General features: G+C 39.6%; 1 protein-coding gene across 1 annotated transcript; it reads right to left on the bottom strand.

The window, feature by feature from the left end:
• Positions 1-3905: 3905 nt before the first annotated feature.
• Positions 3906-17651, bottom strand: LOC105052283 (uncharacterized). The gene is made up of 9 exons (XM_010933049.3): positions 17155-17651; positions 10235-10420; positions 9568-9660; positions 9218-9400; positions 8987-9089; positions 8716-8901; positions 7348-8579; positions 6284-6714; positions 3906-4310 (listed from the first exon to the last, which is right to left on the bottom strand). Exons 1-9 carry the CDS (start codon positions 17398-17400, stop codon positions 4253-4255), a joined length of 2718 nt encoding a protein of 905 aa, XP_010931351.1. The 5' UTR covers positions 17401-17651; the 3' UTR covers positions 3906-4252.
• Positions 17652-18999: the final 1348 nt, after the last annotated feature.

The raw sequence follows: 18999 nt of genomic DNA, 5'->3' as shown, positions 1-18999 counted from the left end.
AGAGTCATGGCCGTTACTGCGGCCACGCTAGGGAGTGCAGGCCTGTCGGCTGAAGCTCGGCTGGAGTATCTGGCGGGGAGAGGTGGTTAGCTATCCGTTTGAGAGGAGCCCGGAGTCTGGCTCCCGTAGGAGTTCGGACGAAGTCTTCCTTCAATTGAAGTCGGAGATGAGGTCCAACTCCCACGGGAGTCCAGACGGAGTCTTCCCGCAGCTGGAGCTGGAGACGAGGTCTGACTCCCGTAGGAGCCCGGGCGAAGTCCACCTGCAATCAAAATTAGGGGTGAAGTCCGGCTCCCTTAGGAGTCCGGACGAAGTTCACCAGCAGTCGGGGTCAAGGACGGAGCCCGACTCCCGTAGGAGTCTGGGCGAAGCCGGAAGCAGTCGAGGTCGGGGACGAGATCCGGCTCCCATAGGAGTCCGGACTGAGTCTACCTACAATCAAAGTCAGGGGTGAAGTCCGGCTCCCTTAGGAGTCCGGACGAAGTTTATCAGCAGTCAGAGTCGAGGACAGAGCCTGGCTCCCGTAGGAGTCTGGGTGAAGCCTTCCCGCAGTCGAGGTCGGAGACGAGATCCGGCTCCCATAGGAGTCCGGGCTGAGTCTACCTACAATCAAAGTCTGGGATGAAGTCCGGCTCCCTTAGGAGTCCGGACGAAGTTTACCAGCAGTCGGGGTTGAGGACAGAGCCCGGCTCCCGTAGGAGTCCGAGCGAAACCTTCCCGCAGCTGGAGCTGGAGACGAGGTCTGGCTCCCGTAGGAGCCCGGGCGAAGTCCACCTGCAATCAAAATCAGGGGTGAAGTCCGGCTCCCTTAGGAGTTCGGACGAAGTTTACCAGCAGTCGGGGTTGAGGACGGAGCCCGGCTCCCATAGGAGTCCGGGCGAAACCTTCCCGCAGCTGGAGCTGGAGACGAGGTCTGGCTCCCGTAGGAGCCCGGGCGAAGTCCACCTGCAATCAAAATCAGAGGTGAAGTCCAGCTCCCTTAGGAGTCCGGACGAAGTTTATCAGCAGTCGGAGTCGAGGACGGAGCCCGGCTCCCGTAGGAGTCCGGGTGAAGCCTTCCCGCAATCGAGGTCGGGGATGAGATCCGGCTCCCGTAGGAGCCCAGGCTGAGTCTACCTGCAATCAAAGTCAGGGATGAAGTCCGGCTCCCTTAGGAGTCCGGACGAAGTTCACCAGCAGTCAGAGTCGAGGATGGAGCCCGGCTCCCATAGGAGTCCGGGTGAAACCTTCCCACAGTCGAGGTCGGGGACGAGATCCGACTCCCGTAGGAGTCCGGGCTGAGTCTACCTGCAATCAAAGTCTGGGATGAAGTCCGGCTCCCTTAGGAGTCCGGACGAAGTTTACCAGCAGTCAGGGTTGAGGACGGATCCCAGCTCCCGTAGGAGTCCGGGCGAAACCTTCCCGCAGCTGGAGCTGGAGACGAGGTCTGCCTCCCGTAGGAGCCCGGGCGAAGTCCACCTGCAATCAAAATCAGGGGTGAAGTCCGGCTCCCTTAGGAGTCCAGACGAAGTTTACCAGCAGTCGGGGTTGAGGACGGAGCCCGGCTCCCGTAGGAGTCCGGGCGAAACCTTCCCGCAGCTGGAGCTGGAGACGAGGTCTGGCTCCCGTAGAAGCCCGGGCGAAGTCCACCTGCAATCAAAATCAGGGGTGAAGTCCGGCTCCCTTAGGAGTCCTGACAAAGTTTATCACCAGTCGAAGTCGAGGACGGAGCCCGGCTCCCGTAGGAGTCTGGGTGAAGCCTTCCCGCAGTCGAGGTCGGGGACGAGATCTGGCTCCCGTAGGAGTCCGCGCTGAGTCTACCTGCAATCAAAGTCAGGGATGAAGTTCGGCTCCCTTAGGAGTCCGGACGAAGTTCACCTGCAGTCGGAGTCGAGGACGGTGCCCGGCTCCCGTAGGAGTCCGGGCGAAACCTTCCCGCAGTCGAGGTCGGGGACGAGATCCGGCTCCCGTAGGAGTCCGAGCTGAGTCTACTTGCAATCAAAGTCAGGGGTGACGTCCGGCTCCCTTAGGAGTCCGGACGAAGTTTACCAGCGGTCGGAGTCGAGGACGGAGCCCGGCTCCCATAGGAGTCCGGGCGAAGCCTTCCCGCCGTCGAGGTCGAGGACAAGATCCGGTTCCCTTAGAAGTCCGGGTTGAATCTTTCTGCAATTGGAGTTGTGGGTGAAGTCTGGCTCCCGTAGGAGTCCGGACGAAGTTTACCTGTAAGTGAAGTCGTGGGCGGAGCCCGGCTCCCGTAGGAGTCCGGGCGAAGTCCGCCTGCAGCCGGAGTTGGGAACGAGGTCCGGCTCCCGTAGGAGTCCGGACGAAATCTGGTAGTTGTATGAATCTATCGTCGGAGAAGTTCAGCCGTTGACGAAGTCCGGGATAGTCCGGATTGGAGTTGTACCTGGCTGGAAGAAGTTTGGAAGGGACAGCTGATAGTCGTAGAAAGTCGGCTGGCGGCAGAGCTTAGTGAGCACTTGGGGTGGCTTAATAGATAAATGGGGGAACTCATGTTGAAGGAGCTCGGGTGGTGCAATGGGAGTTCGTCCGTCAGGAGAATTCAGTTAGCACTGTGGGAATCCGGCTGTTGGAGAAGTCCGGAGAGATACCATTTGCGGTCGAAAGCCGAAGGAGTCCTGAGAGGGTCAATCCTGTTAAGAACTTCGGCTGAGAGTATTTTATACCCAACAGCATGGATGTTAATTTGTTAGGTAAAATGCAAGGGAGCCCTTTTGTCCAGCAAAAAGGAAAAATACATGATCAACATTACAGACATACAGATGCGGATCAGTGATTGGTTGTATGCCACATGGTTCAGTATATGGCTTATCATTCAACCTATCAAAACCGCTATGATCTATATTTTGGGTCTTTCAAAACAGATCAACTCCACACGGATTTGGTGGTTTTTTTTTTTTTTTAAGCTACATGACAACTTTCAAAACAGATCAACTCCACACGGATTTGGTGGTTTTTTTTTTTTTTTTTTAAGCTACATGATAAGAGTGAATGCCCATTTATATGACCCCTTAGGAACACCCATTTCAATCTTAAAGGTAGTGTTTAGATGCCCCAATTCTGAATGAAATAAAGTCTTATTCCATCTTATTTCCTCAACCAGATGAAAAAAATATGATGAACTATCTTGATTTAGCAATTCCAATCAATCCTCCTTTATTCCCATCTATCCGGATTTAACGATTCTTTGATAGACCATGAAATAGCTTATTCTAAATCTTTAATGAACATTAATTATATCTTATTCTAGATATATGGAATAACACTGTATTAATTACACCTAAATTCCGATGAAATAGCAAATTTTCAATCAAATAAAAATTTAAAATAATAAAGATGAACAGTTATTCTTAAAAAATTTATATTTCTATTTCAGAAATTAAAAAAAAATATCAAACACTACCAAAAAGCAAATGAGATTGAAGCAGGCACTGGTGTGAGCATTGCCAAGTTCCCGCTTAAATTTTTCACAAGATTTTCAATCTTCTCCAGCGTAGTCCACAAACAAGGTATGACAACCGACACCCAATCCTCCCAGAGGCTGAAATGCTCACCAGGACAACGAGCGCCAGAGCAATCATAACATCCATGGGCCCATGCATCCATGGGCCCATGCCTGCTCTTCCTCAAAACAACACACATTTTACCTTGAGCCATTTGAAAATGTAGGGCCAGCTTGATGCTGAAAATGCAAGAATTCAAAAGCAAAGATGAGACTGCATATCTTAGCATAAAATGATCTAGAAACTGAGATAGCTGCAGCCTGTCTCACAATTTCTCATGCGCAGCAACATGGCAATCACAAGCTCAAAAACTTTGGTTGGAAGAACTCTTGCTGAACAGAACTGAGTGCACCTGCTCTCAAAAAGTTACAACAAGAATGCCATCTGCCATAATGAAAAATATGATAGGAACTCATCACTCAGATTTCTCCAAGAAGATTATCTATTCCAACAACAAACAGATATCAAACATTAGCGTTTTCACCGCCTGCAAGGGGTTGAAGCTCAACTAGAAAGGGTAAAAATTTGGCAACCTGTTTACAGCCACCTTGATGGGGTGGGCTTGAGGGTTAAGAAAACAAAAAATTATTACAATGTACAAAATGCTAATGCATCACAACAATCAGAGAAATACTCCTTTGTACACCTCCAGGATGCTGCTCCAGCAAGTATCTCCAACCGTTTAGCATTTCTTTGTTTTGCTTCTTCCTATGATATTTCATGTCAGGGTAAAAAACACTCCACTACGCTCAGCTGGCTAGAGGGGGGAAGTCGACTTCATCTTTCAGCTGATATGGTTGAGTTGGCCTGCACATTTAATTGATGAAATTTTGCATTTGTAACAAGAGTCCCATATTTTAAGTACTGTTGCAAAAAAATTCCAAAAGCCATTGCATTTGACTAACAAATTTGCATGCTGTAACTCTACAATGTTGAGTGATTGTCTTTCATAGTTTTTTTTTTTTTTTTGAGTGAGGGTGGCAGAACCACCCACACTATAATAATCAATGCATCACCCAAGAACCGAACCAAATACCTCTGATCGCTAACCAAAGATGTGACCACCAGGATAAGTTGCAGTTCACGGATGCCTTTCATAGTTTAAATGTGAAATTTATACATAACAACATAATTCAGAGAATCGATGACATGTGAGGCAACAGTCTATCAATTTATCAATACAAAAAATAGAATAGATCCTACATTAATGAAACTACTTAAATGGAACAATGAATACTAGTAAATCGTAGTAGTTGGTTAAGCACAAAATATCAGGAAATGGAATGTTAATCTCTAGATATACAATGCATGCAATTCATGTATCAGTACATGCAGTAATCCAACTTTATTTTAGGAAGAAAGTATCAGGTAAAGAAATGTTAACCTCCACATGTTCAATGCAGGTAATTTATGTATATGAATATATTATCAACTCATTTTCAAATGGTGGCTGTTCCAATGTGGTAATCCAATTTTTGGGTGTCCACACTCCACACTAATATTAGACTCCTGCTATATTCTTGGACTCCTCAACTCCACATCCACCAAAGAGTTGCAGCTCTCTTGCTTTCACTTTTGCCTCAGCCCTTCTTTTTGTTTTGGAAACAAACAAACATACATTGACTTTGCATGAGGGACAGCATGGATGTCTAACCATCAAAAAAGGACTCCTGAGGACTTCATACTTAGAGAATGAACACCAACTTTCATTATCTCTTGCTCACCTACAAGGACCATGCGGGCATGTGTTTAGTCCCATATCAGCTATGTATTGAATAGATCCTGGATACCCATACAAAACCAATGTAACCAAAGAATACCTTCCATCTAATCTTTTTGAGAAAAGTCCTGGATTATTATAAATAGTATTAGAATGGATCTGACTCATGGCTCATATAAACTAGGGATTGACCATGGGCCCATTTCAAACTAACCATGAGCCAATCATGATGTTTGTGATTGCATTGGATTCGTTTTATAATTGGATTTGAATCCTAGGCCTATCGGAAATGCTAGAGCTTAAACAGAGAGAATATGTGAGGCTCATGCGGTCCTATGTTTAGTCCCACATTGGCTATACACTGAATAGATCTTGGATAAGGGCTGCACTACTCCCCCAGCAACTAAAAAGCAGCAGTCTCCTTCTTGGTCTCTGTAGTTCCACATAGTCCTCTCTTTCTTCACAGCAAACAATCGAAACTCTTTTAATTTGCAATAATACAAGAAAGGTAGATGAAAATTATACAAAACATCAGATAGTTCGAGCACAAAGGAGATCTTAGGAGTCAATTACAGAGTAATATGCCAAAAGCCCTCTTTTTTATTCAGTATGCAATAAAACAATATAGAGACCTGCATGGGTGTCAGTTCAAGAGTAAAACATACAATTTTTAGAAGGTGCCTCTTGAATGTACTGATAGTGGACCTTGCATAGTATTTTTTCAGCGTCAAAAATACTCTAATGAATGTAATGATAATATGTTTTGTTTATTAATATTAGAAACTAAATATGACTAGTTGTCTATTCCATGATTTTTGAATTTTAGTAAGCAAGCAACTAAAATTTAATGTCTGTTCATAACTTATATCGTCTCTCCTTCCACTATGATTATTTGTCATGGGAGAAACTAGAAAACATGGGCCATCTTGTTACACTAGAGTCAATCTCTCAAGTTAGACAAAATATTTGGGCACCTTATTATCCATGTCTGATGCCAATGTTTGCAAAACTACCAGAAACTATTATGAAAACTTACAGTTAAAAAAAAAAAAAGTATTACCTTTCATGATTTCTGCCCATTTGAGGTCTCTGCTCTGTTGAAACAGGGATTGCTGATCCACATCCCTGAGTACCATAAGATTCCACTCTGCTGCCTCGTTCCGGCGAGGACACTTCTACTGGAACAACACCAAAGGATCCAAATGCAAGTTTTCCTTCTGGTGGATATACAAACCCATTAACATGGGAGCCACCTCTTGAGGCAGTAGTACGTGGAAACTGGGATACGTCCAAGGGGGCTGGCTTCCCACGTCCATTTCCACTAAAGATGGGAACTTGTGCCTGTAATGGGGGTTCCTGACTGCTCTCCTCTGATAAGTTCATGTCAGTTGATGTTTCCACTCGGCCATTGTTGCGGGATCTTGGCTGGTGATTTGCAAGCGCTGAATTCCTTCCTCTGGGTGACTGCCTTTCTCGGTATGAACGGAAGCTCTACAAAATCCAACGAACAGATAAGACATTGAGATGAGATGATTAAAGCCAATAAATGAACAAACCAGCAACTGAAGATCATGCCAGCCAAAGATAGGTTTGTCATCAAAAAATAAAACTATAAAAAAATAAATAACAACAACAATACTCCAAAGGGACCCCATCTTATGTCTGCATATACAAAACCTAAACTTAGACCAAAAAACAAACACACTTGGAATTAAAATTGGATATTTGGTTATGAATAAATCAACAAATCAGCAACTGAAGGTCGTGCCAGCCAAAGATAGGTTCCTCATCAAAAAAATAAAAGTATAAAAAAATAAATAACAACAACAATACTCCAAAGGGACCCCATCTTATGTCCGCATATACAAAACCTAAACTTAGACCAAAAAACAAACACACTTGGACTTAAAATGGGATATTTGGTTATGGGTCCAAATGTTGAGCCTATTTTCTAAGAGATCTGTTTAGGACAAGAAGAAGAAGAAGAAGCAAAATGGGTTCAATGGAGCAGACCAAGGTAAGTACAGGCCTGATCCATCCTGACCAATTTGCAGTTCTGACTGCAACTACAATAAACCAAAATGTTGAACTTAAGTACCCAACTACTGAACTCCAAAAACATACCATGTTGGGAAAGTATGTCCCTGTTCCTCTTGGTTTTGGGAGATCTTCCATGCCATATGCACTAGACATTATGGGTGAATTTATCAGGTAACAACCAGGAGGAGAAAATGGTGGCCCAGGGATTGCCCCATTTGCACCCATATGTGTGTACGTATTCCGTCGATGGAAGGTATTCCATGAATTTTTGTTATGGTAATGGGAAGGGGGCAGTTGTTGAAGTGGAATAAATGAAGCACCCATAAAGAACTCTTGGCATTCCTGCACATATAGAAGATTTCTAATATGCATGTCATAATCCCCAGCGAGATCTGATAAGTCATTCAACTTTGGACTTCTGTTATTTCCAATTCTCTGATTTCTTGCCATCAAGTGGTCTGCCAGATGTGAATCTTCTGATAAATAAGTATTGCAACTTGATTTCAGAGGTCCATCAACTGAACCAGCAGACATAGAAACTACATTGCTTCTGCCACTTCTTGATGACTCAGTCTCATAGAAGTCTGACCGTATAAATTCCTCATCAGGGGCTGGAGCCCTGGTTGTAAACGCTTTGTTCATTGCACCATGATTTGTTGAATTTGCTTGATCAATTGCCTCCCCTTGAGCACCATTTTCTGGACGAAAGAATAGATGGGGTGCATGATAAGCTTTTCCAGATGGTGAGGAACCTGTTTCACTACTTGATGGTGAATCCTTATAATTTTCATTCACAGCTCTCAAATCGGAGGCTCTTCTGGTAGCATGATCTCTGGCATCACCAGCCAAACGTTTACCTGAAACAACATTGCCCTCCATGGTGTTATTTGGTACTGTCTTGGGACACTTCTGCAGCCAATCTGTGTCCAGATGTTGATTCAAGGGATGTCTGCTTACTTGTGTGCTGGTTCCATTCTCCTTCTCTAAGACTGAAATCTTGATGTTATTAATTTTCTCAGACAGTGGCTCATAGGAATTAGTGGTTGCTGAACCTGAAATTAACTTATTTTTGTGGCATTTTTCAACCTTCAAGCCTGATGACATAGAGCCAAGACCATCATGATCAATTGTGGTACTGTCTGAATGACTGGGAAATACACCTTGCACATCAGGCCTGTCACCACTTCCATGTCTCTCTAGTGTGTTTGTGAAGAACATTGTAACCTGATCTGCCATATTTTCAGGAGGTAGCAGAAGTATCCTCCCAAGCTTTCGCGCCCCATATGTAAATGCACTACGTATGCGGTAAGAGTTACCTATTTGTAATAATGACCATGCATGAAAGCACATATAAAAAAAATAGAAGTCAACTTTCAAAACATATGGTAATCAATAGAAGGAATCATCTTTCAATCAGGATTCTGAGAAGCTGGAGGGAAAATAACTACCAACCTTTGCTAATGCTCCGTCCAAGATTGTTGTTCTCTTTCAGTGGATCAACTATATTTAGATGCTTCTGGGAAAAAGTTCTAGAGTTGTTCTCTAATCCCCTTAAGGGAACTGAGAACATGTCCACACATTTTTTGAGAAAGTCCTTACTAAGCAGTGAATCACTCTCGTGAGTTTCTGGTGGCTCGGCTGTGACAGCAGAAACAACAGATTGCCAACTCTAGATCACATAGTTGATTTAGGAAAATTGGAAGGCCAATGAAAAGTCACTTACCCACTAACTCTGGAAGGGAAGAAATAGGAATTGGACCGTGTAAACTGATGCAATAGTTATCCCAGTCAAATTTGCTGTAATAATCCAAAAACCTATACAGAACCTACAAAGAAGGGCAGCTGTTCTCATATGACCAAAGCAAATTATTTTATTCATATAGGCAAATTCTGTAATGAACCAACAAATTCAGAATTCTAGCACCATAATGCTTGTGTCCCAGCATGAACTCACCACTAAAGGGCCATCCAACGATTTATGGAAGAGATGGAAGATGTACAACACTAAAGTTTCCAATGCATATGTAGAAATTAAACCATGATGAGCGCCAAGAATGCGACTTTCATAATAACACCAAGCTTTGATCAGTATTATGCTACGCTTGAATAGATGATCTCTTCCAATTTGGTTGTCAACCTAGAGCAGCAAATGAGAGATTGTGTAGAATTTTCTACCAAGGACCGTAAAACCAAGATCTAGAAAACAGTTTAACAGAGGAAGGGATGTGATGCAGTATGAATTCTGAGGAAAATAAAGAACAAGTTTATATTTGAAGTTGTATGGACAAGATTTAGCCTCCATACCTGCTCAAGAAAGCAAAGCGTACAGAGTCCACCAATCTGATTGAATGAGATATCTACTACAATATTCTGAACAATGCATTTCACAAGTTTCACCTGCCATCAGAACTCAGATTATCATATAAAAATACACATTCAGATACCACACATGCATAAAATACATGTGTATCCATACATGTCATTATAGACAGTTTTTAGCAATCAGGTTCAGATATACTCTGGCATAGAAATGTAAAAGTGGCATGAAGCTTAGTCCAAAAGAGTGACCTTTTCTATGTGACCCAACACCATAGCATCAATCAATATTGTAACACTAGGAAATGGAAAGGACACATTGGAGCTGTAAACTCTTTCTTCCAGCTAGAAACCACAAACGTGTTTTAAACTAAAAGTTGTATGATACCTGTAGTTCATTACAGGAGGTTATGTAGATAGGATGTCGTAAGTTTCTATGTAAGTTACCCAAAAGATAAGCCAGAACAGTGCATACAAACTTCCAATGCTTCAGGATTTATCTTGAACTCTTTTTGATTATAGCAACAAAGATTGGCAATATATAAAAAATAAGCAAAGATACATAAGCGCACACAGTTAGACAGAAAGAAAACCTATAAATCAAGACAACCATTTAAACAACAAAAATAAAGTGAAACTTATTAGAACAAAATACCTCTGCATGAATGTATTGCACATCCTTCACTTCAAACTCAGCATCCTTGTTTTGTTCTTCAACTTCAAGAACAGAACGCACTTCATTGGCCAAAACATCTTCAGAATTAGGCATGCCAAGTGCAATCAGGTCAATATCTCCATCAGGAAGATATGTCTTCAGTGGAACTGATCCAAATGGAAATATCTGTTGAGAGATTGCATAAATAAAGTCAAAAGCGAATCTTGACACAACATAAAAACAGCATAAACATCAGAAGCATTCAAACCATGTGAGCATTGTATTAAAGCAAACAGCAGTAAAAGACTTGAACTTCATACAAAGGAAATCTCAATGCATGAGATCTAGGGAGGATCAGATGTATGGCCTTACCCTGCATACAGAGAGGCTGTTTCTATGTTTTGAAATTGTGAAACCCAAGTCACAGTGGAGCAATCTTACCATAAAAGAGACTTGAATTTTGTAAATAAAATTCTTCGAAATATTCCAAAGTTATTTCGCACGAATCCAACACTGAAATATGCCACTTATACCCTTAAGGGCCCATTCTTTTGAGGATAAGAAATTTACCCAAAAATCTATATTTTTCTAGGTAAATATTTTCTAGGCAACATTTAGACAAAAAAAATAATTTATCCATATTCTTTTATGCATTGAAAAATGGCTCAAAAATTTGTTACCCATATTCTTGTGCATTACTAATTTTCCGGATAAGTTACTAAAATCTATTCATATTTCCCATAACACCCTTTGTTATACAAATATTATAATATATAATACAATAGTATAATATATTATGCTTTATATGTTATAATATATAATATTATATAATATATATTCATAAATATAGATAATATATATTATATATAATATATCATAATAGAATAAATTATATTATATATAATGAAATAAAATATAGTATATAATATTAATATATATTAAATAATGCATTATTACATTATATTATGTTTTATTATAATAATAATATAAGATACTAATATTATATTATAATAAGAAAACAAGATATTATACTATAACATTATATTATTATAATAATATATTATATTAAAATAATAAAATATTATTGTTCAATAATAATATCATATTATATATAAGATAGTATTATATTATTATATTATTACAGGGTTATTAGGAATGAAATAAAAAGGCTATTTTTTTTATTGATAAGAAAATGACTTACCCACCTAGGATGAGACTTTCTCCCATTTTATGGATAAATGCTATCTATGAAAAAATAATTTACCCATCTAGAAAAGCATGAGAACATGTGTAAGTTGGGCAATGAAAAAGTTGACCAACTTTCCTATGATATTCATCCACCGAAGAACGGGCCCGAAACACTAAGAAAAAATTTAAATAATTTATAATGTTTGCATATGGATTAACAATTAACAGTGCTACCAACAAAACCATCTAAATTACATGATGAAAAGCAAAGCATAACAGGAGCTCTTTATTTTAATTAGCTTCGAAAGCATCAAAATTACAATTTAGTTTCACTGCCAACGTTTGTTTGAAGGATGGTCAAATGCATGAGACTCCAAGAAGGGTTAGATGTACATGGCCTTACCTCTGCATGCAAAAAAGTTGTTTCTATTTTCAAACCCATAGCCTCCAATTCACAGTGGAGCAACCTTACCCATTTTTCAAACGCTCAACCTCAGTGTCAACATCTGTTTTAGTTCCATCAATCATACTGATCTAGAGTTTCAGTAATTGTAAGTGTTGGTTTCGAACTTATGAAGTTACACTGTTGGCTCTATAGGTCCATCTGGCCAGGTTGTGTTTGTTTGGTGAATCAATTTGATCAAAATGTTTGCAATTGAATCTCATCTCCTATCAGGTTAGGTTACATCAGAAGAAGTAAATTCAGAACAGTTATGGTCCAACCAGATCAGGTCCATAAAATGTAGGTAGGTGCATTGCATTAACTGTTCCAGCTGTAATTTTCACATTATGTAAAGCAAAAACAATGATTAGGAGAAAGAGATGCAGTAGATGCAAGTTTCCAGTTAAAAGCAAGAAGAACAAGGTTAAGGCTTAAGCTTAAGGGAAAAACATTAGGAAAGAGAAGAGAGAACTAGAAAGTGCTAGACTTCTTCTCTATTGGCCGCTGACACAGTCATCTTTCAAGGCTTCAATTAACAATGCATGGCACCTCATCACGCAAAGGAAGAGAGTCACATTGCATCCTAAAAGAAAAGAATGTTGTTGATAACATAAAAGTGGAAGAGTGCATGGGTATACATAGAATTTTAGGAAATTCTCAATTATTATGTTTCATCTTAATTTGCTTCACCTTAAAAGTTTAATTAGGTCCATGTTTTTGTAGAATAGACAATGTTAAAAGGCAATATATATTAATTTGCTTCATCTTACATATAATTGACCTTTTACATCAGAACTTATAAGAAATTGATTAAATCATATCCATGACATTATCACTCGATTTCATGCATAGAAAGTAGCCATAAATATGTTAAAAAAAGAACTACATGCTAGCAAAACTGGTGACGATTCATAGCCTTTAAAAAGTGGTCGCCAGCATAAATCATTTAAGATTTATCATTTCATATCTTTGTCTAATGTTGTCATTGAAATACATGTTCCTACACAAAACTCCAAATCTAAATAAAGCATCAAAGTTGTATGAGAATTCACAAAGTCCTTGATGCCTCCAGTTCTAAATGAACTCCATGAATGACTTACCAGCAAATATCTAATTATGCGCAACTTTTGCAAATAAGGTAAAGAGAACATCAACCGGAAAGATGCTTATTTCTTTACATATTGCAAATAAACAATAAAGTTTCTATATTTTCTTTGCTTGTCTAAATTACTTTTATTCAAATGTGGTTTCTTAATAAATCATAGTTTTTTGTTTTGGCTGTAATTTACCAGTAAGAAGCATAGTATTATCTGCACTAAAGGGGAATTGTAATATGATGTGTGGGTGTGGATTGTCCACATAACTCACCGAGGGCAGAAAGGGGAAAAATGATGCAGAGCAAAAAGTCACACTCGATAAGGTGAAGGATTCGTCCACAACCTGAATTTTCTCCATTCCCTTGTTCTGCAAACGAATTCTTCCTCATGACCTTACTTTTAGATAACAATATAAAGTCATTAATAAATAATAGTATTAATCTTCCCCATGCACAAATTCTCTCCTGGTTAAAAGAGCTCTATTAATAAACCAGTAATGCCACTACATTCTGAGGAGATGAAGAAGAAGAAGAAGAACATACCCTCATGCCTCTATTTCCTTATGCCCTTGAGGTAAGGTGCAGTTAGGGCACAATTACAAGGAAAGAAAGGGGAGATCATGGACTGCATTGTTATAGAAGCTGAGGAGGAAATGGAGGACCATAAATGAATGGTTAGGGTTGTAAATGGGGTGCCAGCAACCATGATGATGTGCTATAGAGGAGGCAGGCGGTGGTCCTTGGAGAGACGTGAAGTGGGTGGTAATTGTGGCCCTTTGAGTTTGCTGATTGCCAAGGCTAAGTGGATTGAGGTAAAGCCACTAGTATGGAGATCCAGAGGTGAAGGAATTTATAGGATCAACAGAGGAAGAAGGATTTGGGACCTGGGAAAGATTGAGGGATTTGGGAATTTTTTATACTCTTATCTGGATATCCAGATATCCAGGTTAGTATCCAAGAATGTCGAAATCAGGGAAGTTTAAAAGAAAAGCATTATCCAGATCCATGTCCAAATATGGGTTGGATATACAAACTAATATCTGAATTTAACCCAATTAAAACATGGAACCATATCTGGGCAGATCATCTCCAGCTAATTTTTAACACTACATGGAGTACACTCAGCTATGTAGTGAAGGAAGAGGAGCTGATGTGGATTGACTTGCTTGAATGGGAAAAGAGAAAGGGAAAGGGGGGTGCGGTAACAACAAACTTGGGGATGAGGAGGACATCATTCATGAAAGGGAGATGTGAAGTCTGGGTGTGATGCTGTATGTAAATAGGCTGTTGGTTTCTACACCCAACAACTAGCAGAGTGGTGGGATTTCCCTCCTAAATCCACTAAAATCCAGATGAGCACTACAATGCATATATATAGGTATATTACATAAGGATGTACGTAAAGGAAGTCTAGCAACTGCAATGTTTGCAGTACTTCTCTATCATGTAGATACATCATTCTATTCCCCTGCTAAACAGACTCATACATTGTAGGCTCCTTCTTCAGATAGGCTTTGTCATCAATTTAGTTCTACTAACAACTAATGTCAACCTATAACTTTGAGTCCCTCTCTTGACAACCGAACTTCATATTGATGACTTGTGGTCATATCTTTCTTAAGTGCCTCATCTTTTCTTTTGTTACCCCAATAAGAATTTAGTAAGATAAATGTATCATCCAGGAATAAGATAAATGAACTCAACCATCCTGTAGGTGCAAATGATGCACCGAAACTTGTTTTCAAGTAAAAAGCAAAAGTGATCTATCAAAGCAATCTAAATTGGAGATGTAAGATGCACATGGTAGCTAGAGATCCCAAAAGCCACATTGATTCAATGAAAGTGGCAAGTTAAAGATTTCATAAACCTATTAAGCCAACATGTCATTAGCGTCAAACATACTATTTAAATTTCAACATCGAGCACATCTAGCCTAGAAAAGTTATACCAGAAGCACATCAAGTATGTGCCAATTTTTCACCAAATTTTTCACCTTGTATCAACTGAAAAAAAGTTGGTTTCGTCTCAAACACAACTTCAACTACCGAAAGAATATATCAAGTAATTGCCCAGATTATGGGGCTGCAGATCCATATCTTACATTGCTAGTTAACTTTTTTGCTTTTTCTAATATATTGATCCCAATATATTCATCTTCACTATGTCATGTAGTAGCCGAGTTACAGTATAAAGTAGAAACAATACTCATACTACAGTCAATTGTTAAAATAGCTTCTTCATAATCCTTACAGCTTCTCTAACAATCATTTTCCTCTAATTTATAAACTTCACATTATTACTTTTCTCAGTTTTTAACAGTTCTGTTCAACATAGTTTATTGTGAATTAAAATGGCAAAATTGTTTTGCCAAAAGATGAGACAAATTGTTCAGTATTAACATGGGCCAAAGCATGCTCTTAAATTGATAGTGTGTGTGTGTGTGTGTGTCAGCATGCTCTTAAATTGATAGTGTGTGTGTGTGTGTGTGTGTGTGTGTGTGTCAAGATGTCGGAACAACACAAGTACCAAGAAGGATCTCAAAAACTCCAATCAAGCAGGAGAATAAGAATCAAGCACTACTCAGAACTTTAGCCTACACATGAAGAACATCCAACAATTCAAATGTAGATTAGCCTATTTCAAGGGTTGTTCTGTATCGAAGAAAACATGGACTCTTCTCCCTAAAACCGATTTGCTTCGACGAAACACAAAGATCAGACCCAAAATACATATCCATACACTATACTCATACATTTTTCCCCTAAATAGATAGAAGAAGGAAATTGTTAAAACAACCTTAAATCAACCACTATACTGTGTTCAAAGCAAAGAAAGCAAGAGGCAGCCCTGAGAGGAGGAATAATTTTCTTGGTTTCCAGTGCAGTATGGTGAGAACAACACTGTTCAACATGCAGGATTCCAGAATTCACATGTAGCGCATTCATGAATGTTACCTCATCTATTGCCATAAAAATTGTCTGTTTTCCTTGGCCAAAGAATTATAGAAAAACAACTGAGTTTTTTACTGCACCACTTCAATTTAAACATAAAACATCCAACTGTAATTCAAACATGAATTGCACAAAAATTAAAATTCAATTATATTTGTTAGCTTTGAAATCCAATTTTTCGAGCATTTGCCCTTGAGCAGTGCCAATGTTAATTTTGTACACATCTGACATATATACTATAATATCTTTATCACAATTTTTCCAAAGAAAATGTTAGTGTTTTTAAGATTTTTTTTTTTAAAAAAAATCGAAGGGTTGAATTTGGAGCATCTTTCAGGAAAAAAAGAGCTGAGTTAACTATGTGCTTTCAAAAAAATCGTCATAGCATAATTTGAACATGGACTGTTTAAAATTTGTATGTCAAATAACAGGATGGTACTGTAACATGTGATCGGCTGTTTTTACAAAAGAAAACTCCAGACCATGATAGATAAACAGGGTCCTTACATGCTGGAGTGGAGATCTTGAAGTTTCCTATTATTACATCTTCATATGCATAAAAGCAACGCCAATTATATAGAATGTGTTGTCAATATCAACTTCTACCGGGAGGCAAGAAATATGAACAGATGATAGAAAACATTCGCTTAACTTGATGGAGACCTTGACATATATTATTCACATTAGGCAATATTGTCATGCTATTGTCACGCCCCGGCCTGATAACCGGAGCAATTTTTTCAGCGAACAACGGATGTAGGACTAAATACATGCCTGCACGGATCCTCACAGTTATGATACAGAAAACACTACAAACGTCTACGCAATTCAGAGTTGCAAGCAAGTAACATCAACAGACACCCAGAAACATTCACTATACTCAATGGAAATCCAGTTAATGCATAACTCCAAACAGACAAGAACACCATGAACAAATCAAATTTTGCAAGTTCCCATATTCAGAAGTAAATTCCACAATTAAAGTGACTAAAATGAGGTCGAACAGAAAGGCAGCAAACCACAAATAACATGCAAGCATCATAAAAGCAAAACGACATGGAAATCACCTATCTAACCTCACATAGAACACAGAATTAACTACATCCAAGAAAGAAAATGTTATCTTGAATAGAATATATATTGAGAGAAAGAACTCAAAGAAACTACCATATAAAACAAAAGGAGAGATATTATTAGACACCCCGAATCGAAAGAAGAAAAGAAAAATTAACAAAAGAATCACCTCGGTTGCCAGATACCCTTGGATCAGCTTCTGGACATACTCCACCACGACCCTCCTCCGCTGCTCCGAGATCACCGTGGGCTGGATGCACTGTATCACCTCCTGGGTGGCTTGCTCGGCTTGCTGCCAGCCCTCGGCGCTGATCGCTGACGGCTCGGGGTTCGACTGCTGCGCCGAGGGTGTCTGGGTGTTGCCATCCCCGGCCGCACCGTTCGACTGCGGAACCCAGGCCTGCAGGTCGCCCATACCAAAGAATTGAACCCCTAGAAGGAAAATTAAGAAATTTCTCAAAAACCCGATACCGAAAACGGCGAAAGAACCATCCGGGGATCGAGGAATCTGTTCTTCTAGAACAAAAGCTCATCTACAGCGGCCGGAGCCACGACGGAGGCGGCCGGAAGGAGATCGGTTCCGGCCGAAACAGGGACCGGTGGAGAAGCGCGAGAGCGCCAGAGAAGACGGGAAAGGAGGGATTTTTCTTGGAGGAAATGGGGGATTGGTGCTGAGGGGAGGGAGGATTTGGATTGGGAAGCGATCCGAGGTTCTTTGGGTACAGGCTTCGCGTCCTCGGCGAAAACCCCTGGAGAAAATTGTCAAAAAAAAAAAAAAAAAAAACAAAGCCTTCTTTTTTTTTTTTTTTTTTTTTTTTCCTTTTTTCCTCCTCTTTTCTTCGCTCCTACAATTTGGCGGAGAACGGGCAATTGGCTTCGCGTCCCAGAGAAAACCCTTGAGGGAAAAACCCAAAGCGCTCTCTTCCTTTTTATTTTTTCTCTGAGAATTTGGGGGAGAAATGGGGGGGAGTGGTAGGTTTGGGTTGGTTTTAGTTTTTTAACTCTGGTTAAATTGTCGGTTCCCTTTCCCGGGGCTGCTGGCCGGAACCCCTAGCTCCCCTCAGGCTTTTCTCGGCAAATATACCACGCTAGATGGGAGCCACATTCATTTGACAAAGTCCTTAGCTGCCAATTCCCCTAAGAAGGAAGACTTTGCATCACTAATCGTGAAATAATAATAATAATAATAATAATAATAATAATAATAATGAATGAATGAATGAATAAAAGGAAAAGGTAAGAAAATAAACCTAAAAAATTCAATATGTCAATAAAAGATAATATTTTTCATATTAAAAAAATAAAAATAAATAACTGCTAACATAAATATACTTCTGGATAAGAGGAAGATCTAAGAAATTATAGTGACACATGGTGGCACTCCAATGAGGACTTAGAATCGTATAGATACATATTATTTGTCGTAATCTTTACTTGCACACTATGCAAACTGTTTAAATTATCTTGATAATAAATCTATTTAGAATTGAAAGATGAGATACGATTATCCAAATATGCCATATGGCCGTTCTTCAATTAAGACTGTTATATGCAAGAGCACGTGTAAAAGAAGATTAGCAGTGTGTAGCATAAGTCAATAGATTTCTTTTTGCTTTTTCTGTATGCGTTCAATGATTCTCTCGATAAAACTTGCTCAAAAATGAGAAGCTATGAGATTTAAATTGACACACAAGAGTATCTATAGTAAATTAACTATATCCAAACTAAATTTTATTAGATAATAGGTTTTATTCAAATTTGGTAAGCAATCGAAGTTTTCGATTCTCTTGGATACCGACTAATCTAAATATTTTAAACAAAGCATTTAATTTTTAGAGTTCCACGTTGCTTTAGTTTGCCTATCAAGCATGCAAACAAATAAAGGGTAGAATTCATAATTTTTTAGTAGTATATAATTAAAGTGTGAATTGGAGTTTGCCTTAATGGTCGTATCTTCTACTTAGTAACTAAAGGTTCTAAAATCAAATTTTAGATAATGCATACTCCAAATTTT

This window comes from Elaeis guineensis, chromosome 10 (assembly GCF_000442705.2).
Source record: "Elaeis guineensis isolate ETL-2024a chromosome 10, EG11, whole genome shotgun sequence".
Taxonomy (NCBI): Eukaryota; Viridiplantae; Streptophyta; class Magnoliopsida; order Arecales; family Arecaceae; genus Elaeis; species Elaeis guineensis.
Note: the sequence above shows the minus strand (reverse complement) of the source record. Positions and strands in the feature narration are given on the sequence as shown.

Coding starts and splice junctions, on each gene's coding strand:
- LOC105052283 (XM_010933049.3), bottom strand. CDS start 17,400: ATGGGCGACCTGCAGGCCTGGGTTCCGCAGTCGAACGGTGCGGCCGGG. Junction 9,661..10,234: donor TGCAATACATTCATGCAGAG/GTATTTTGTTCT, acceptor TTCTGATGGCAG/GTGAAACTTGTGAAATGCAT. Junction 6,715..7,347: donor GGACATACTTTCCCAACATG/GTATGTTTTTGG, acceptor TGGATTTTGTAG/AGCTTCCGTTCATACCGAGA.